Consider the following 19,732-nt stretch of genomic DNA (forward strand, 5'->3'; position numbering starts at 1 on the left):
ATGTTTTGTGACACCATTCATTAACACAGATTGTAATGTCATCATGCTACTGGGTTAATTTTCATTTAAATGCACAGATGTCTTGTGTTACACTATTGCTTGCCTGGTGCAGAAAAGAGCTCTGTCTATGTACAGTATTGTGTTTTTACATCCTATGTGATGTGAGCAGCATTCTTGTATTTATATCTGTTGGGGGATGCTGGTTTGTTCTTTTCTTGTTTTTATTATGTATTTGATGTTTTTATCTTGTATTTTTATGCTGCAAACTGCCCTGAAATCTACAGATGAAGGGTAGTATAAAAATTAATAATTTTAATATTAATATTATATCTCATATTTCCACCCTCCAGACCTCTCATGGAGGAGGCACACAAAGAAGGGTCTCAGATTATGAGGCCCTGTAGATATTGAAATATTTCACTACTATGTTATTTTCATTCCTATCCAACTGAAATTTATGTGCTCTTTCTTAGTAGGCAACACTATTATGTTCTGAAGAGAAAATTTGTGTATTTTTTACTGGAGTCATTTGTAACCCAAGCTAGTTCATTACAAAATAAATCTATTTTTGAGGGATACAGGAGTGGTAAATCACAGAAAGTAATTATAGAGGATAGAAGTAATTTAGTGCATAAGATCTAAACTCTGTGTTTGTCACATTTATTTTTTCTTCCCCCTAATTACGGTAGTACTAGCAAATTCACCAAACTGAAATTGATAATGTAGAAATGACAATCATTCTGTACTTGCTCTCAAGTAGAAACAACAGTCCAGCTACATTTATCCTTGTCAAGGCCCGTTGACTGCAGTGATCTGTTTTATTTTGAAGAAAAATGGAAATCTATAATTTTACTAGAGCCGCTTTTCAGAGTCAAAGCAAATAAATGGTTAAATGCAAAATCTTACTTAAATTGACGTGTTCTTGCTATGAATAAAGTGATCTGTCTGGAACATCACCATTCCTTCTTGCCATTCCCTGTTCCTTCCTGCCCTTGTCTGTTTTTTTCCATTTCAACTTAGTATTTCAGCATCTGCCTCAACCTCTACAAAGATTTCCCCATCAAGTCTATGGGGTCGAAAAGACTCTGATTTTCTGTGCCTCTTGATATGTTTACATCCTGTCTCCTGCTGTTGGTTGTCTTTCATTTCCAGTAGCTCTGTAGAGAAGAAGGATTTACAAGTGTGTATTTCCCCCCCTTATGTCCTGATTTCAGCCCGAGGTATCACAGAAAGGCACCCCAGCTTCATGTACCCCATTGGGACTTCAAGCAATCAGATGGTGCTGAGAGGGGAGGACCTCTTGCTGGAATGCATTGCCTCGGGAGTGTACGTACCACTTGGGATCAGGGGAACTATGTTGTGTCACATATGTCTCTATCCTCCTGGTCTAGATCTTATGTTTCCTGCAGATTTTCATGGGGGTAAAATCACATCTGGCTGTTGATTCCTCCTTATTGGAGTATTAGCAAATAGAAAGTGTCTCCTTTAAAGATGTGAAATAACGTGGCTCCAATGGGAAACTAAAATCCATTCATTTTAATGGGATGTGGCTTGACTGTTGTTAACATCAACAGTAATATCTATGGTTATGAGAGCTTTTCAAGAGCAGTACAGGGATAATATATGGCAGGGGTGGCCAACTCCCAAGAGACTGCGATCTGCTCCTCACAGAGTTATAAACTGGCAGGAAGGAAAGCCCTGTTTTGGGGGGTTCAGGTCAAAGTTGTTTAGCTTTTTTTAGGAGAGCCAAAGTTGTTCAGCTTCTTTGCGGGGGGAGGGGGAGAGCCAGTGATCTGCCCGTGATCTACCACAGACACCCAGTGATCTACCAGTAGAGATCAGTTATCACTGTTTATACTGCCAACATTAACTCCTGTAACTACAAAATGGTGATGGAGTAGGAAGCTTCATTCAAGCAATTTACATGACCCATAAGCCAGATTCAGTAGTTATTATACAACTAACAGGTGCCATCAGTGCAAGGATGGGCAATGGCACTTCCCCCTTCTCCTCCCCCATGCCACTCCACATCTGTCCCAGGGATTCCCCCTCCAGAACAGTGGGGGGGGAGTATGCAGTGGGGAAGGAGAGAAGAGGAAAGTTTTGTTGTACCAATATAAATCCTTGCCCTGACACCACATGTTAGTTGGATACCACCCATAATTGCCTATTCTCAAGTGTCAATGGCTTTCAAGGCTCTCTCAGACCAAGGTCTTTCCCTGAACTGCTCCCCCTGAAATATTATTACCACAGAAACCAGGATTTTAACACAGAATCTTGTACGTGCATGTACTTAAGCATTAAATCATTGTTTTTCTTCACGGAAGGTACATCCTCACCACCTCCTTGGCAGGGCTTGTCTGGGATTTTGAGAGAATGCTAAGTGAGAACCCCAGCTTTAAATTAAGAAGCTGGGCTGCAAGGAATTCCTTTATAGTGTACATTTCATGTTGGGAGAGGCTTCATGTCAACTAGTCAAACCCCATTCTCCTCTTTCCTGTAGCCCAACACCAGACATCGTATGGCACAAGAAAGGAGGTGATCTCCCAGCAGGCAGGACCAAGCTGGAGAACTTCAACAAGGCTCTTCATATTGCCAATGTTTCTGAGGAAGATTCTGGGGAATACTTCTGCTTAGCTTCCAACAAAGTGGGAACTAGCCGCCACACAATCTCGGTGAGAGTGAAGGGTACGTCATATTTACTATACCATTCTTATTCCTTTGCCAATTAGCAAATCAAAAGGCAACTGGAAGGGATTTGCAGTGAACTGGGTGTTCTGCCCTAGAAGGATGGGATCAGGCTAACCTGGGAAATCTTCCTCTGTAGCAACCAAAGATAAGAAATGTTTAGTTCATACACACCCTTCTAGCTAAACTATTTAAATCCTCTGCCATCTGAGCTTGTGGCTCATATATCTTCCTTGTACTTTGCAGAGGAGAACATAAGCCTGTCATTGCTGGTTTGGTTTTATGGGAAATGTTCAGGAAGTATTTTTCTTCAACTGCATGTAGCCTGTTGCAGAAATAAGAGCTATTTATCTATCTGCCACATTTATATGCCACCCAATAACAGTGTCCTCTGATTAACATGAGCGGCAGGTTATGGGTTGAAACTGCACTACTTTGGACTGCAGGTGGGACATTTCAAGATGGAATGTTCTCACTTTTTTATAAAAAAAAAAAACCTGCATGCTGAAAACTAGATGTCAAGGGAAAGGACTCAAGATAACTCTTATTTCTCACATGCTCGACTTATGTACCTAGGAATTTTTTATTCCATAGATGAGCATTTAGACTTAATACACTTAGTCATTAATATTGTTAGGGTAGGGTTACCAGGCAGTCCCCGGATTTGCAAATCTGTCCCTGGACAAGTTCCGTCCCCAGAATGTCCCCAGATTTGCAAATCTGCCCCCGGGAAACGTGGCAGTGGCAGCCTCAGCAACCCAGAGCCAGCCTGGTAGCACAGTTGGCTCTGGCTGGCTTCAGGAGCTGCCCACTGCCATGGCACCCGCCATTTTTCCTTGCCGGAACTTCCGGTGAGGAAAAATGGTGGGTGCCACGGCAGCGAGCAGCTCCTGAAGCCAGCCAGAGCCAACTGCGCTACCAGGCTGACTCCAGGCTGCTGACTGCCGCTGCCACTGCCACTGCCGAAGGGAAACCAGGGACGTCCGGCGGTACAGATCTCCTTCCCCCTTGGCCCTTTGTTTTGACTGATCGGGAAGGGGGCTCAGGAGTTGTTGCCTGTTTTTTAAAAAAACTCTGCATATTTATGTTTCACAGTGTGTGCAAGAAGGGCTTTGCACCTTGCCTGGCAGAGAAACCTTGCACCCCTCCTGGAAAATGGCCGCCCACCCGCGAGCCTCCCCCGATCTGTCAAAACAAAGGGGGAATGGGGCAGGAGATTGGGGAAGGCTCGGGAGTCATGGGTGGGCAGCATGCCGTTGCCCAGTTTTTAAAAAACTCTGCGCATTTATGTTTCACAGGCTGCAAAAGAAGGGCTTTGCACCTTTATACAATATGCATGTGTTCTTGGGCCCAGGGTCTTTTGCCTCCCCATCCCCACTACTGACTCCCTGTTGCTACTCTGCTTCAAAAAAAAAAAAGTGTCCCCGGATTCATTGAAAAAACTCTGGTAACCATATGTTAGACAGAAGACATCCCCTATACAACATTCTGTCATTATGAGAGATGCATGTTTCCTCAACCCAGGTTGATCTGATTTGTGCCTCCAAAACATTACTGTTCCTGTCAATATGATAAAAGACTGTCTTCAACAAAGAGACAATAGAATTTTTATTTCCCTGAATGAAAACAGTACTCTTTTGCTACCAGGGGCGGGGGCCTAGGGGGCGGGGCCCAAGCCTCACACTCCAGCTATAAAAAGGACTCCTGCTGCAGTGAGACCTGGGACCATCAGCGGCTGTGGGGAGGACTGCAGGGCCTGCTCCCTTCCAAGGCCTCTTCCAGCTGGCCTAGGGGGCGGGGCCCAAGCCTCACACTCCAGCTATAAAAAGGACTCCTGCTGCAGTGAGACCTGGGACCATCAGCGGCTGTGGTGAGGACTGCAAGGCCTGCTCCCTTCCAAGGCCTTTTCCAGCTGGCCTAGGGGGCGGGGCCCAAGCCTCACACTCCAGCTATAAAAAGGACTCCTGCTGCAGTGAGACCTGGGACCATCAGCGGCTGTGGTGAGGACTGCAAGGCCTGCTCCCTTCCAAGGCCTTTTCCAGCTGGCCTAGGGGGCGGGGCCCAAGCCTCACACTCCAGCTATAAAAAGGACTCCTGCTGCAGTGAGACCTGGGACCATCAGCGGCTGTGGTGAGGACTGCAGGGCCTGCTCCCTTCCAAGGCCTTTTCCAGCTGGCCTAGGGGGCGGGGCCCAAACCTCACACTCCCAGCCATAAAAATGACACTCTAGTGCTTAGAGAGTGGGGCTAGAAAATGTCCTTAAGCTGTCGATGGCATTTCAATTTTTCCCCTCCTTTTTTTTCTTTTTTTTTTTCTTCTCCTTTTGGGTTGTTGGGGGGGGTGGCTGGGTGGGGTGGATATTTTGTTGGGGATTAATTTTAGTATAATTGTTCTGTTTTTGTTTTATTGGTTGTTGTATAGTTTTGTTTTGTTTTAAGGGGTGGGATCAGAGCTGCCTGGGAGTGGGCCTCAGCCTACAGAATGGCTGGGGCATGTTCCACAGGGGGGGATGCACTAGTACACCCGATCTCAGTGATCATGGGCAGGAGGAGGAGTCACGCTAAGACCAGACCATGTCATTACCGAGGAGGCAGGCTTAGTCGTTGTTTGAGGACTATCCCTGCCTCCGGGTCTGGTCCTGACCGGACGGATACTGGAATCAACAAGGGATACCCACATGACCTGAAAGTGTTGCTGTGTAATGCCAGGTCAATGATGAACAAAACTACTGCCATCCACGACTTGATTGTGGATGGAGGATTTGACCTGGCATGTGTAACAGAGACTTGGTTGGATGAAGCAGATGGGCCTGTCCTTGCCGCTGCTTGCCCACCAGGTTTCTCTTACGCACAGCAACCCAGGCCATCTGGGCGGGGAGGGGGGGTTGCAGTGATTTTTAGGAAGTCATTAGTTTGCACCAGGCGTCCTATTGGGAAGACCGAGTTTTCTGAGTGCATGTTCTGGAAGTTGGGCAATAGGGGCAGTACAGGATTCCTTTTGGTGTACCGACCTCCCCGCTGCACCAAGGATTCCCTGTCCGAGCTGCTTCAGGTCGTGGCGGATGTGCTCCTGGAGACACCTAGCTTGGTTGTCTTGGGGGACTTTAATATCCATGCCGACACGACCTTACAAGGGGCCGCTCGGGACTTCGTGGAAAGCATGGCCTCCATGGGGCTGTCCCTGAATAAGTTTGGCCCAACTCATAGCCGCGGACATGCCTTAGACCTGGTATTCACCTCTATGGATGTTAGTGATCTGACATTAAGTAAAAGTGAAACAAAAGAAGTGCCATGGTCAGATCACTTCCTGGTCCAACTGGACTTCTCCGCGACCTTTCCCCTCTGCCGGGAGGTAGGACCAATTAGGATGGTCCGCCCCCACTACTTAATGGATCCAATGGGCTTCCAGAGAGTGGTGGGGGATGTTTTATCCCATGTTGATGGCCTTTCAGTTGATTCCCTGGTGACCCGCTGGAACGTGGAGTTAACCAGGGCTATTGACTGTCTGGCTCCGAAGCGCCCTCTCCGACTGCATGGAGCCCGGACAGCCCCGTGGTTTTCCCCGGAGCTGAGGGCGATGAAACAGTCGCTGAGACGGCTAGAGCGCCGGTGGCGGAAAACTCATTCTGAATCTGACCGGACACTGGCTAGAGCTCAACTTCGAGCCTACCAAGTGGCAATGGCAACGGCGAAGAGGGCTTTCTTCACCGTTTCTATTGCATCTGCAGAAAACAGCAGCAGGAGACTCTTCCAGGTGGTTCGCAGTTTAGCAGAACCACCATCGTCATCGGGGCCTGGTAGGGACCCCAAGATCTCCTGCAATGCTTTTGCAAAGTTTTTTGCAGATAAAGTCGCTCAGATTCGGAAGGAGGTAGATTCCACCGTGGGAGCAGGGCTGGGGCGGGAGAGTGCTAGAGCTCTGTCTAGTCATGTTTCATGGGATCAATTTCAATCTGTTACCTCCGAGGATGTGGACAGGCTGCTTGGACGAGTGAAACCAACCACCTGTGTCCTTGATCCTTGCCCATCCTGGCTAATAAAAGCGAGCCGGGAAGGACTGGGCGATGGGCTCCGCGGGGTGGTGAACGCTTCCCTCTGTGAGGGAGTCTTCCCATACCCGCTGAAGGAGGCGGTCATTAAACCGCTTCTTAAAAAACATCTTTAGACCCGGCCAATATGGCCAACTATCGCCCAGTCTCAAATTTACCATTCTTGGGCAAGGTGATTGAGCGGGTGGTTGCGGAACAACTCCAGGCACGCCTGGAGGATGCGGACCATTTGGATCCCTTCCAATCGGGATTCAGGCCTCATCATGGGACTGAAACTGCCTTGGTCGCGCTGGTCGATGATCTCCGGCGGGCTAGGGACAAAGGTGAGAGCTGTTTCCTAGTTCTGCTGGATCTCTCAGCGGCCTTTGACACCATCGACCATAACATCCTTCTGGACCGGCTAGAGGGGTTGGGAGCTGGGGGCACTGTTATACAGTGGTTCCGCTCCTTCCTTCTGGGCCGTGTTCAGAAAGTGGTGATGGGGGATGAGTGTTCGGACCCCTGGGCTCTCACCTGTGGGGTGCCTCAGGGTTCCGTCCTCTCCCCCATGCTTTTTAATATCTATATGAAGCCGCTGGGAGAGATCATCAGGGGGTTTGGGCTGGGTGTTCATCAGTATGCGGATGATACCCAGCTCTACCTCTCTTTTAAATCAGAACCAGTGAAGGCGGTGAAGGTCCTGTGTGAGTGCCTGGAGGCGGTTGGAGGATGGATGGCGGCTAACAGATTGAGGTTGAATCCTGACAAGACAGAAGTACTGTTTTTGGGGGATAGGGGGCGAGTGGGTGTGGGGGACTCCCTGGTCCTGAATGGGGTAACTGTGCCCCTGAAGGACCAGGTGCGCAGCCTGGGAGTCATTTTGGACTCACAGCTGTCCATGGAGGCACAGGTTCATTCTGTGTCCAGGGCGGCTGTCTACCAGCTCCATCTGGTACGCAGGCTGAGACCCTACCTGCCCGTGGACTGTCTCGCCAGAGTGGTACATGCTCTAGTTATCTCCCGCTTGGACTACTGCAATGCGCTCTATGTGGGGCTTCCTTTGAAGGTGACCCGGAAACTGCAATTAATCTAGAATGCGGCAGCTAGACTGGTGACTGGGAGGGGCCGCCGGGACCACATAACACCGGTCCTGAGAGATCTACATTGGCTCCCAGTACGTTTCCGAGCACAATTCAAAGTGTTGGTGCTGACCTTTAAAGCCCTAAACGGCCTCGGTCCTGTATACCTGAAGGAGCGTCTCCACCCCCATCATTCAGCCCGGACACTGAGATCCAGCGCCGAGGGCCTTCTGTCGGTTCCCTCACTGCGAGAAGCAAAACTACAGGGAACCAGGCAGAGGGCCTTCTCGGTAGTGGCGCCCGCCCTGTGGAACGCCCTCCCATCAGAAGTCAAGGGAATAAACAACTACCTGACATTCAGAAAATTCCTAAAGGCAGCCCTGTTTAGGGAAGTTTTTAAACTGTGATATTTTAAATGTATTTTAATGTTTGATGGAAGCCGCCCAGAGTGGCTGGGGAGACCCAGCCAGATGGGCGGGGTACAAATAATAAATTATTATTATTATTATTATTACCAGTAATGTGACTCCTCCCTGTGTTATATAAGAACCCTAGCTGTATCTTATACTGGGGGTATAATATCAACAAATAACACTTAGTAATAATAACCAAACATTTCCAGCAGTGACATCAATTTTGACCTTGATTGTTTTATAACGTATACCAAAGTGCTGGTTTCCTCCCATAAAGCTACAGACTACCCAGGCAAGTTCCAAGTTAGTCAGCCTTTCCTAGGACAGAGTCCCCCAGCCGTGCCTAGTGGTGGCAGTGCTTTGTGGCCACTTAAGTTTCCCATAATGCCTGAAAACATTGCTTTGATACTTTGTGGGAAATTAATATGGCTGCTTACTGTTGCTGGGTTTTTTTTTTAAGTGTTATTGACACAGGCTTATCGTGTCTGCTGTATATGTCTATACTGGTCATGTTTAGCTGTTCTTGTGATGCTGCATTTTTTTTTTTAAATGGTACAGAAGGATGATTATCAGTCACTTTTATATACAGTCGTACCTCTTGTTACGAATGCTTCAGGATGCATACAACACGGGTTCCGAACGCGCCGAACCCGGAAATAACGGAACGCGTTACTTCCAGGTTCGGCAGTTCGCGCATGCACAGATGTGTCAAATGACATCACGTGCATGTGAAGAAGTGGCACTTCAGGTTACACACGCCACAGGTTACGAACGGGGCTCCGGAACGGATCCCGTTTGTAACCAGAAGTACCACTGTACTAATCAGAATAGCCTATGCTGAAAGAACACAAAAGGAGCTTTGCTGAGATAGCTATAATACACTTTGGTGTGTGTCTCTCACTCTCTTGTTCTAAAGCTGCTCCTTACTGGTTGGATGAACCAGAGAATCTTATTTTGGCTCCTGGTGAGGATGGGAGACTGGTTTGCCGAGCCAATGGTAACCCCAAGCCTTCCATCCAGTGGCTGGTGAATGGAGAACCTATAGAAAGTAAGCAAACCTGTTATGAACAGAAGATAATTGCTTATAGTGTATCTTGATTTCATGGGTGTGGAGAAGGAAATGCTGTAATTTCAAGTAACTGTGATCTTAACTGACGACCATACATAGCACCAGTGGCGGAGCTTCATGCTCCGACACCAGGGGGCGGAGAGCAGGCAGGGTGGGGCTGGCGTGCGTCCTGGGGGTGTAGTATGCCGCCTGCAGAGGTGTGGCGCATGTCCTGGGGGTATGGCACGCATCCTGAGGGTGTGGCACGCCGCCTGCAGGGGCGTGACGCCCAGCACAGGCAGGGGACAGCCACGATGGCACCCCACCAGAATCACGCTGCTGGGGGCATTGCACTCCCCCCGCACTCTTCCTCCGCCAGTGCATAGCATCAGTCTTGATGATCTTTTAAAGGGAAGACAGAATTCTGAACAAATTTGTTTATTCCCATAGTGAGCTATATTATGATAATGGGGATCTGCCTTTAAGCACCACAGAAAAGGAAGTCATTTCCATGTTGAGATGTTCGGCTTTGCAAAAATGTGTATGTTGGGCAAAATTGCATACAAACATGCAGTACTGTATATTAAAATAAATTCACAAATTCTGGTGAATTTTTATGAGGACACAAACTGATGTGGGAAATGGAAGGCTTGGGTAACCGAGAAACCGAGAGAAGCCAAAAATGGCAGATTAGCCGAGCAAAGCTAAAAACTGTGTATCACTTCTATTTATGTCTTTCTCAAAGGTTCCACACCCAACCCAAGCCGTGAAGTAACGGGAGACACTGTTATGTTTCGGGACATCCAAAGTGGCAGCAGTGCTGTTTACCAATGCAATGCTTCTAATGAACATGGGTACCTGCTGGCTAATGCCTTTGTCAGTGTGCTGGGTAAGTACTGAATGGACAAATGGGCTCTTGACTTCTTTAGATTATAGAGGGTCACTTAAGGCACTATTTTGAAGTGAACATGAAATCATTTCTCTTTCCCTATCAAACCATAACATCCTTGAACGCTAACTGATCTAACTCACGAAAGGCAAAGGAGTATACTGTACTTATATGTGTAGGCAGTTACTGATAGGCAAAAGGAATATATTTATTCCATTCCAAACCTAATTGTGTCACACATTCCATCTAGCATGGATTCAGGACAAAAATCTGTTAATGAGAACAATAAGAAAAGCCAAATAAACAAAGCTAGAAATGAAATATATTCTGTAAAACAAATGCAAATTTCTGACTACCTTTATAGGCTATCTATCTAATCTATCTATCTATATCTTTTAAAGATGTTATTCCTCGGATCCTTGCCCCTCGTAATCAGCTGATCAAAGTAATTCTAAATAACCGGACTCGTCTTGACTGTCCATTCTTTGGATCCCCAATCCCCACATTACGATGGTAAGGATTTTTATTATTAAGCCAAAGCATCTGTTTGGGACAGATAATTTTTAAAAAAAAAATCAATTGAATTTCTATTAGAATCAAATGTGTTTCGATTCATTGATAAATGGTCATAAAGGAATGTATCTTGGATGTATCTCAACCGCCTGCCCATTGAGCAGAGGATTGCTCCCTTTCTCTGCAATCCTGTACCCACACTTGGAAGTCAATCTGCACCTTTATTCTGCTTCCCTCTCTTACAAGCATTCTCTTGTGTTGTTGTGAGGTTTAAGAATGGCCAGGGAAGCACGCTGCATGGTGGCAACTATATAGTGCACGAGAATGGGACTTTGGAAATAATCAGGGCTCGGAAAGAAGACCAAGGAACTTACACCTGTGTGGCCACCAATCTTCTGGGCAAAGCACAGAACCAGGTTCGTTTGGAAATAAAAGGTAAGATGGCTTCTGTTTAAGCAGAGAGCAAGTATACTTCTCCAGATAATGTAGATCTTGGGTACCCTTTGATGACAAGAATGCTATATTTGGTTCATGCTCATAAGGTTAAAAAGCTGTGATCTTCAGTGGGTCTTAAGGTAGCTTCAAGTATAACCAGGAGGGAAAGCAGCAATACATGCTATGATGTGGCTGATTGAGTGTTCCTTAAATAAATTGACTGTGGGCCTCTGTCACTTGTTGAATTGTACCATAGACGAAAGATTCCCCCAAACTAATGCTAAGGAACAATTTCCGAAAGTCCTGTGAGTTGGTGCATTTCTCATCCTGCTTACCTGTTTCATTATGAGAAGATATAGAGCCTATCTAGCTTTGGCCATAGAGATGGGAATGCTATGGACTCCCAACACCATGCACCACGCTCCAGTGGCAGGAGGGATCTGTCATTTGACCCTGTTTCACCACCTAATCGGTAGATCCTTGCAACATACGTTAAGTGGAGGCGGGTAGGGTAAAGGAAAGATAGAAATGGAGAAGGAGGTGGAAATATAAAGATTATAGAGAGTAAGGAGACAGGGTGGGATAAAAGAAGAGGTATGAATGGAGACGGCGAGCTGAAAGGGGACACACTCTGTCAGCATTGGGCTTCCTTGCCTTTGGAGGCTCCCTAAGCAGATGCTGAGAACACTGAAGGAACCACAGAGTGGGAGTAAGTGAATATATTGGAGAGTACATATCTGTCACCTGAAATATTTAAAACAGCTTATCCAAACCAGGTCAGTTCCTGCCACTGGAATTTGTGATATACCGTACATTTCCGTCTATTAGACGCCCCCCATATACAGTATAAGACTCCCCACTATTTTGGGGGACTCAATTTTAAGAAAATGAGGGGAGATGGCCCAAAGTTGTTGAGCCCCTCCCCCCCCCATGCAGCTTCAGGCAGGAAACACTCCCATCAAGGGAAGTTGCGCTCCAGCCAGCCAGCCGGTTAGCTGGAGGGCACCTTCCCCCATGCTGCTGTTCGTGGGAGTGCCAGGGAGTGCTTCCCATGTGCAGCAGCATCGTGGGAAGCTGTGCGCCACCAGCCAGCGCTCCCAGATCGCTCCCCATGTGCAGTGGCATCAGGAGAAGCTGCGCACTGCCACCCAGTGCCCCCAGATTACACAGAAAAATAAGGTAACTTGCTTCTCTAAAACAGCCATTTATCAAATCGATCCATAGCACAAAAGTACACGTCTCAGATACCACCACCATGTGTATTAAAAGTTGGCATTGCTATGGAATAAAAGAACATTTACAGGATTTATCACCCTTAAACATGTAGTTATGGGTATGGAATTACAGCTAGAAATCTGTAGGAACTCTGCAATCTGACCAAATTATTTCTCATTGCCCAAGTGACTGTGGGTTTTGTTCCACTAGACTTCGACTGACTACTCGCACAGTCCCCAAAATGACATTCTTACGATTTATAACTGTATAACTCTTCACAGATCTAACGAGGATCATAGATGGGCCAAAGGATGCTGTGCCAAAGAAGGGTTCAACAGTTCATCTAATGTGTCGGGTTAGGCATGACCCCACGCTGAGACTTACGGTCACCTGGCTCAAGGATGATTCCCCTCTGTACTTTGGAAGCAGGTCTGTGCTGTCTTCATTTTCATAGGCTGTAAGTTTCTCAAGATATTAACATTTTATGTATCCAGAGGACACAAAGAAGGAATTTTGCTATGTTGGTAAGCTGTACTGCTGTCTTTTCCCGGGGAAAAGGTCCCAGGTTTTGCCGCTGGCATCTCCAGGTAAAATTATCAAGTGATAAGTGATAGGACCCTGGAGAACTGTTGCCAACCAGAGTAGACAATATTGACCTAGATCAGGGATGAGGAAGCTGTGGGCTTCTGGATGTTGTTGGACTATAACTCCCATCATCCCTGATCATTGGCCAAGCTGGCTAGGGCTGATGGGAGTTATATTGCTTACTCTGGTACACAACAAAAGTAGCAGACTTTGTGAAATATAACAGTGGGTGTGTTTCTTACCTCTTACTGGAAATTAAAAGCTTGGCAGGAGAATCTAAAGTCTAGATGGCGGAAGCAGGGTGTGATAGAGAGGTAGAGCTACTGCCATATCTCTAGCCTGGTTGCTCATTCTGGCCAGGTTGGAAGGTGGAGGTGCATGTAAATTGTTGTGTCAGCCTGGAACTGGCCTGGATATGGCCCAGTGTTGGCAAATTATAGCAGCAAGGCCAGCCTGAGATCTAGCAGATCCAGAGCTAGCTCAGCCTACCCCCAGAACCCCATATTTTGGAGCTACCGCTGTTGAGGATCCTGCTGCCTGTACATCTCCTGCACGTTCAGTGGGTGCAATGAGAGTTCTGCGCCAGTGGGCTGACACCTTTACCCAGTTACATGGAGGGGGGTTGCAAAGGAGGTTTTGATTGCACCCAGAGATTTTGTCATCAGAGGTCAGAGACTTTTTTTTTACCCTGCCATGTTACAGAACATAAAATTGTTGTACTAGATCATTTTATATTTTTATCTCTTACGTTTACATTTTGTTTGTAACCTGCCCTTAGATTATAAGATGTAGGGCAGCATAAAAGTATACTAAATAAAATAAAAATGAATAAACATACACAAGATAGCTGTTACAGCTGGTCCTGCCATTGCTTGAAGCAAGCTGCGAGGCCAGATTATTCTTACTGTGTGTGTATTTATTTCTGATGTTTTCCTTTTGTGAAAGGATGAAGAAAGAAGAAGATGGCCTGACGATATTTGGAGTGGCCGAAAAAGATCAAGGATATTACACCTGTGTTGCCAGCACTGAACTAGATCGAGACACTGCCAGAGCCCATCTCACTGTTCTGGGTAAGTTGATATTCCTTTTATGTTTACAGAGCTTCAGATGAGGTCCACAGGGGGACTAACAGCTTATTTTGACAGATTTTAATACCCTGTTCTCCCCTGTTGTAGAGTAACACATACAGGGTGCCATGTGCAATGGTCATGAAACAAATAAATTCCTTTGAATTTGTAATGTTATTCTTAACAATTTCTAACACCCTGTATTGTCTTTAAAGTAAAAGGTTACCCAGAAAGGTTTCAGTGGCCTTTCTGAGCAGGTATCTGAAGAGTTAATTATGGCACCAAATTATCCAGGGCACCTTGCTAACTGTAGCTAATTTTCATGAGGATTTTTTTTTTTTAAGTCACAAAATGCTGCAGAAATGTGGGGAACTGAATTTAAGATAGGAAAGATGAGAAATTGAGAGAAATGAAATGGACAGATCCTTCAATTTCTTGTTGCAAGTGACCAGGCAGGGCCCACAGGCCTTTGGTTAATCTGAAGTCAATGAAGTACACTTGAGTTTTGTCCAGATGTTGAAGTCCCTGACACGTAAGCAAACATTCAGCAACTTTGCATCTTTTGTGTTTCGGTCTTGTCTGAAGATAACTGGAATACATTTAGGAGCATAGCAGTGGTGCTGGTAGGGCCTGTCTTCCAAGAAAATTCTGTGAAGGTTGGTACTCTGGTCCTTGTGGTCAGTGGTGCTGATAGGGCTGGACCATGGGACACAACTGCAAGAGGAAGGACTGTAGACCAGTGGTAGAGCATCTGATTTGTATGCAGAAGCTTCCAGGTTCAGTCCCTGGCATCTCCAGGGAGTGACTCTTGCCTGAAACCCTGGAGAGCCACTGTGAGTTAGTGCAGACATAACTGAGCTTGATGGACCAATGGCCTGATTTAGGGTAAGATAAGTGCCCTGTGCTCTCAAAGGGCACCACCATGGTAGTCCCCGACTCTTCTTTTTTGAAACCCTTACAGCAGGTTTGGTGCACAGTTGCCTTTGGAGCAATGTTCCAGGTGGTTGAACCCACCCAAGTGCCTCTTGTCTCCATGTGGGCTCTATAAACACTCTGAGAAATTAAAAAGAAAGACAAAACTATCCAGAGCTTTGCTCTGAATGCAGCAGCTTGCTTGCTCTGCTGTTTTGTTTTGTTTTTTTAAGTGTTGGCTGTTTCCACCACCAAGAGGAAGCAATGCCACCAGTAAGCAAACATTTTCCAAAATATTCTTTTAGAGATTGTCAGGTATGTTGAAGCCAAAGCATCCATCAGCCTCTATAAAAAGTTTTTTTTTGGGGGGGAAGACTAGGAAAAGGAACTTAATTTGCTTTCCTGCTGCTTGTTAAGGGATAGGGAGGATGAGTCCTTTTTACTTATTTGTATTTGTGGGAGGAGATCCATTCTTACACACACACACACGCACACACACCTTTAACTTTCCTGGTGGTAGGAAGGTAACAGACAGGTTCCTTTCCTTCCCCTCCTCCAAGCAAAAGAGAGAAATAAGGTTCTGTCCATTCCCTTCTCACCATTTAGAAGACTGGAGTGGGAAGCAACTAGGGCAACCTGGCAGAGGAAGACAGAGTGTTTCAGTGGTGGAGGAAGGTCTGCAAGTCATCTTTCCCAGGGCTTCTTGAAACCTGGCACAGCCACTGCACATTGTATCCCTGCAACAAGTTGTGCTTAATAATTGAACTAACCATCTAAATAGCTAATATCTATTTTTGCAGCTCCTTCTTCTGTTAACCGTATGACCCTACCCAAAGGTAATCACTACTGATCCATTTACCACTTTGATTGTTATTAATTTTTATATTCTCTTGCACTGTTGCTTGACCATTGCAATGACTTTGGTATGAAATTTAAGTGCCTCTGAAAGTTGGGTAACTTTGGCTGGCCCAAACCTCATGACAGATATCCCTGATAAGTGGACCTCATTGGGGTAGGGGATCTTGATTTCTGTTGCACAAATTGTTGTTGATGTTGCCCTCTACTGCAAAAGAAGAATACTTTAATTAGTCTGCATGGATGAATTTTGGAGATTGGTGCTAAAAGTTATGGGAGGTGTTTCTCACCCTCCTCTTTATTTTTGCATGGTGACCTTTGCCCTTCATTGTATTTATGTTCCCTTCTTTGTAAAGCTCTGTCTTTGCAAAGATTGTGGGTTAGCTGCTAGGGTCCTCTTATGAAGAGGGCAGAGAAAAACAGTACCTTGGATAATTCTAAGTGAGCCCTGTTGGCTGAAGTGCTCTCCTACCAAGGTAAGCTTTAAGAAGATGTCCCAGCAGAGGCCAGAAGCAAGGCTGGTCAGACCTGTTGCATGGTTGGTTCCACCTGTGTAGAGGAGCTGGCTGAGTTGTTAAGGGGTCTTCACTGATCTTGTAGCCTTTGACTTCTGCAAGGCTGATTCCTAATCTGAGCCCATCTATGGAGGCAGGGCTGTGTCCTGTGTCCAAGAGGTCCCCAAATGCAATACTGGCTATTCTTCCTCTGAGGAATTGCCCTTAGTGGAGTTCTCTCTGCTTCATGCTGCAAGGTCCCAGAGTCAGTGGTCATGATACCCAAAGGTATTAAGCACGAGCTCTTGAGTGGACTAGCCCATGAGGAACACCTGCGCCTTACATGTATCCTTTTGCCGGTAGCACGTCCTGAACGTCCTCGTGATCTTGAACTAACTGACCTCGCTGAGAGGAGTGTGCGGTTGACGTGGATTCCTGGCGATGACAACAACAGCCCTATCACAGGTCAGGACTTGTTCCTCTACTTTGAAACCTACAGATGAACAGTGGTACTGGTTTAGTTTGGTTTGGTTTGGTTTCCTTTCTGAAAGTCAGCTGGTCAATAATTATGTCACAACTTTAGCAAGCCTTCGCACTCTGCTCTTCTAGATTACATTGTGGAATTTGAAGAGGATAGATTCCAACCTGGAAGTTGGCACAACCATTCCCGTTACCCAGGAAGCGTGAACTCTGCCATCCTGCGCCTTGCACCCTACGTCAACTATCAGTTCCGAGTAATAGCTGTGAACGAAGTAGGAAGCAGTTATCCCAGCTTGCCTTCTGAGCGATACCATACGAATGGGGCACGTAAGTGCTATTTGACTTGAGTGGGTGGGTATATTTGAAAGGAAAAGAACACTTACATAAAATTATGCAATTGTAATGTACGCAAGAACAAGGACAGAAAAGCTTGCGGTAGTTGTGTTGTAGCATTCAATGCTTTAAAACAAATTTCATGTTTTAATTTATTTCAGGTCCAGAAATTAACCCCACAGGAGTTAAAGGAGCAGGAACAGCCAAAAATAACATGGTGATATCCTGGACGGTGAGTTAACATGGGGGCTATTGTTTATAGCACATTCTTTTTTTGCATACAAGGTTTGCACTCCATGGCCTTTGCGGCAATAAATTTTATCACAAGCTAAATAACTCTGCATGTGGTTTACAAATATTCATTGACAGTAATGTACCAAAAAAATTCAACACCTTCTAATACTTAAATGATACTGACAGTGCCAAAATAATAATGACATGCACAACTCAATATCTCAAAGCCGAACAGTCCAAATATTCCTACAGCAAGTCCAAGAGAATAACTCTCCATGTGTATACTTGTTGCTGGTGCAGTTCATGTAATTGGAAACTGTGCAGTTACCTGGATGCATTTTGCATTTGTTATCTCCAAAGTGTGATATTTTATTATTATTATTATTATTATTATTATTATTATTATTATTATTATTATTATTGAATTTATATACCGCCCTATACCCAGGGGTCTCAGGGCAGTTCACAGAATTGTCTGTTGCAGTGAAAACAGAGTGTCTCATGACACAGTAAATACTCAAGCTGCATATTTGGGTATAAGCTTTTGTGGACTAGAGTCCATAAAGGCTAAGGGGAAAGCTCAAAAACACACATACAGAGGGAGGGAGGGAGGATCTGCCAACAGAGGGCAACATTTCGTGCATCTGATAAAGTAGACTTTAGCATATGAAAGCTTATGACACCATGGGGTTGTTAGCCCTGTTTGTTTTTAGTTCCATCTATGATTCTGTATCCTCTGGAGCCACAGAAACACTTTTCAGGTGGCAGGGATAGCAGCTGGTGTTCAAAGTTAACAAGGGTAATAACGGATTTCTTAATTTTTGTGTATCCTTTAAGCCACTAAATGCAACCCAAGTTTATGGCCCCAACCTCAAGTACATTGTGAAATGGAGAAGAAGGGACACCCGGGAGAGTTGGAACAACAGGACGGTAAAGGGTGACACCAACCAGTTCACTGTCACACAGACGCCCATCTATACACCCTACGAGATCAAAGTGCAGGCCAAAAATGACTATGGGGTTGCTATGGAACCTGAGACCGTCATTGGCTACTCGGGGGAAGATTGTGAGTATTCTCATAGATGTAAAGAGTTTGGGGGTACGAAAAAAGACTCCACCACTGGTAGTCTTGCAATCCAAGATCTGATGTGATTGGCTCTGTTAACAGGAGGAATTGAATTCCAGTGCCAGGCGCTCTGGAGAATGAAACACTCATGTAGAAACTTCAGAGGTCTCTGGAGTGCCCCAACAGACCATTTAGCTTGCATGCCCATGAACTTCAAATTAACTCCATCTCTTATTTATTTAAAACACACATATCTTCTTTATTTAAAGCATTCATAGAATGTTCAAGGCAAGCTAACAGCACACATGAAAAACAACAAAACATGCCAACGGTGAATAACACACTATATCAGAGGCAGAACAGCAGCAGACAATATAGTTACTAGGCTGCCTCAGCATTTTGAAGTTAGAAAAAGATATTATTCCATCTTATGGGTCTAGAACAGACTTGGAGAGGTTATATGAACCAGCTGTAGGCACCAGCTTCATTGTCTGTCTAACAAAGGTAAGTAAGTAAGTTGATAAATAACATTCATATGAATGGGGATATAAATAAAAAGTTACATGGATAAATACAAGAGAGTGTTGGATGTAAATTGTGCATACTTGGGCTCAAATCCGTATTCACTTTTACACTGATTTCATCAGGAGAGTTAAGCATAGGCTTAAACATTTTTTCATTACAATCAATGGAATGTAGAAGTGCTTCATTCCACCTTTAAAAGGCATCCATCTTCCATAACTTTTACTCCTATTCACTTCATATGTTTATTGCTTCACAGGAGGTTCATTCTTTTGCTGTGTTTTAAAAGGGAGGAGGAAGCATTGATCATGTAGAGTTAAATGATTCTGAGACTTCTGAACATTAGTACCTTGCAGTTGGTGGAGGGAATGGGGACTGTTAACACACCATATGGTTGTGGTTTTATCCACAAGCAAACCTACACAGGAGTCTTGGTCAATGGCCAAAATCATTTCTACAGTCAGCTTGGAAACAGGTGTCTGCTTATGTGTATGGCAGTCCCTGACATGCCGAGAACCAGTAGACGCTAGGATACAACCATGCAAATGAGCTCAGTGTTACAGTGCTTGGATCCTCAGCCTGGTGCTCTCTGCCTGATTTTAGCTCCCACAGTTTGTGATTCTTAAAGAAAGTTTCATGCTGGAATTATTCCCAATTTTCTCAGGAACATAAGAAATTCACCGGAGTCCTCAAACTATAATCCCCTTTTATTATTCCATAACAAAATTCAGAGGTGACACATAAATCATATCTTCTGCTACTACGTTCTGTAACAGAGGTGGAGAACCTATGCTCCTCAGAATGTTGCTGGGCTACAACTTGAATCCTTCTTCAACATTGGCCATATGCTGGCTGGCTGGGGCTGATGGGAATTGGA

At 45.4% G+C, this 19,732-nt stretch overlaps 1 protein-coding gene across 7 annotated transcripts in view; it reads left to right on the forward strand.

Moving 5' to 3' along the window:
* The window catches only part of NFASC (neurofascin), a 160,651-nt gene that overhangs the window by 85,564 nt on the left and 55,355 nt on the right, over window positions 1-19,732 (forward strand). For 4 of the 7 annotated variants that reach the window (XM_033152781.1, XM_033152782.1, XM_033152787.1 and 1 more), the window contains 13 exons: window positions 1,215-1,326; window positions 2,504-2,688; window positions 9,124-9,255; window positions 10,001-10,144; window positions 10,546-10,657; window positions 10,926-11,092; window positions 12,589-12,736; window positions 13,838-13,962; window positions 15,672-15,707; window positions 16,584-16,685; window positions 16,830-17,027; window positions 17,195-17,265; window positions 18,105-18,333. In XM_033152781.1, coding sequence (XP_033008672.1) covers window positions 1,215-1,326; window positions 2,504-2,688; window positions 9,124-9,255; window positions 10,001-10,144; window positions 10,546-10,657; window positions 10,926-11,092; window positions 12,589-12,736; window positions 13,838-13,962; window positions 15,672-15,707; window positions 16,584-16,685; window positions 16,830-17,027; window positions 17,195-17,265; window positions 18,105-18,333 — 1,761 coding nt within the window. Of the gene's footprint in view, window positions 1-1,201; window positions 1,327-2,503; window positions 2,689-9,123; window positions 9,256-10,000; window positions 10,145-10,545; window positions 10,658-10,925; window positions 11,093-12,588; window positions 12,737-13,837; window positions 13,963-15,671; window positions 15,708-16,583; window positions 16,686-16,829; window positions 17,028-17,194; window positions 17,266-18,104; window positions 18,334-19,732 lie in introns of all 7 variants that reach the window. The other 3 variants (XM_033152783.1, XM_033152784.1, XM_033152785.1) reach the window with 2 other exon arrangements.

The sequence above is a fragment of the Lacerta agilis genome, chromosome 6, assembly GCF_009819535.1.
Source record: "Lacerta agilis isolate rLacAgi1 chromosome 6, rLacAgi1.pri, whole genome shotgun sequence".
NCBI classification, from domain to species: domain Eukaryota; kingdom Metazoa; phylum Chordata; class Lepidosauria; order Squamata; family Lacertidae; genus Lacerta; species Lacerta agilis.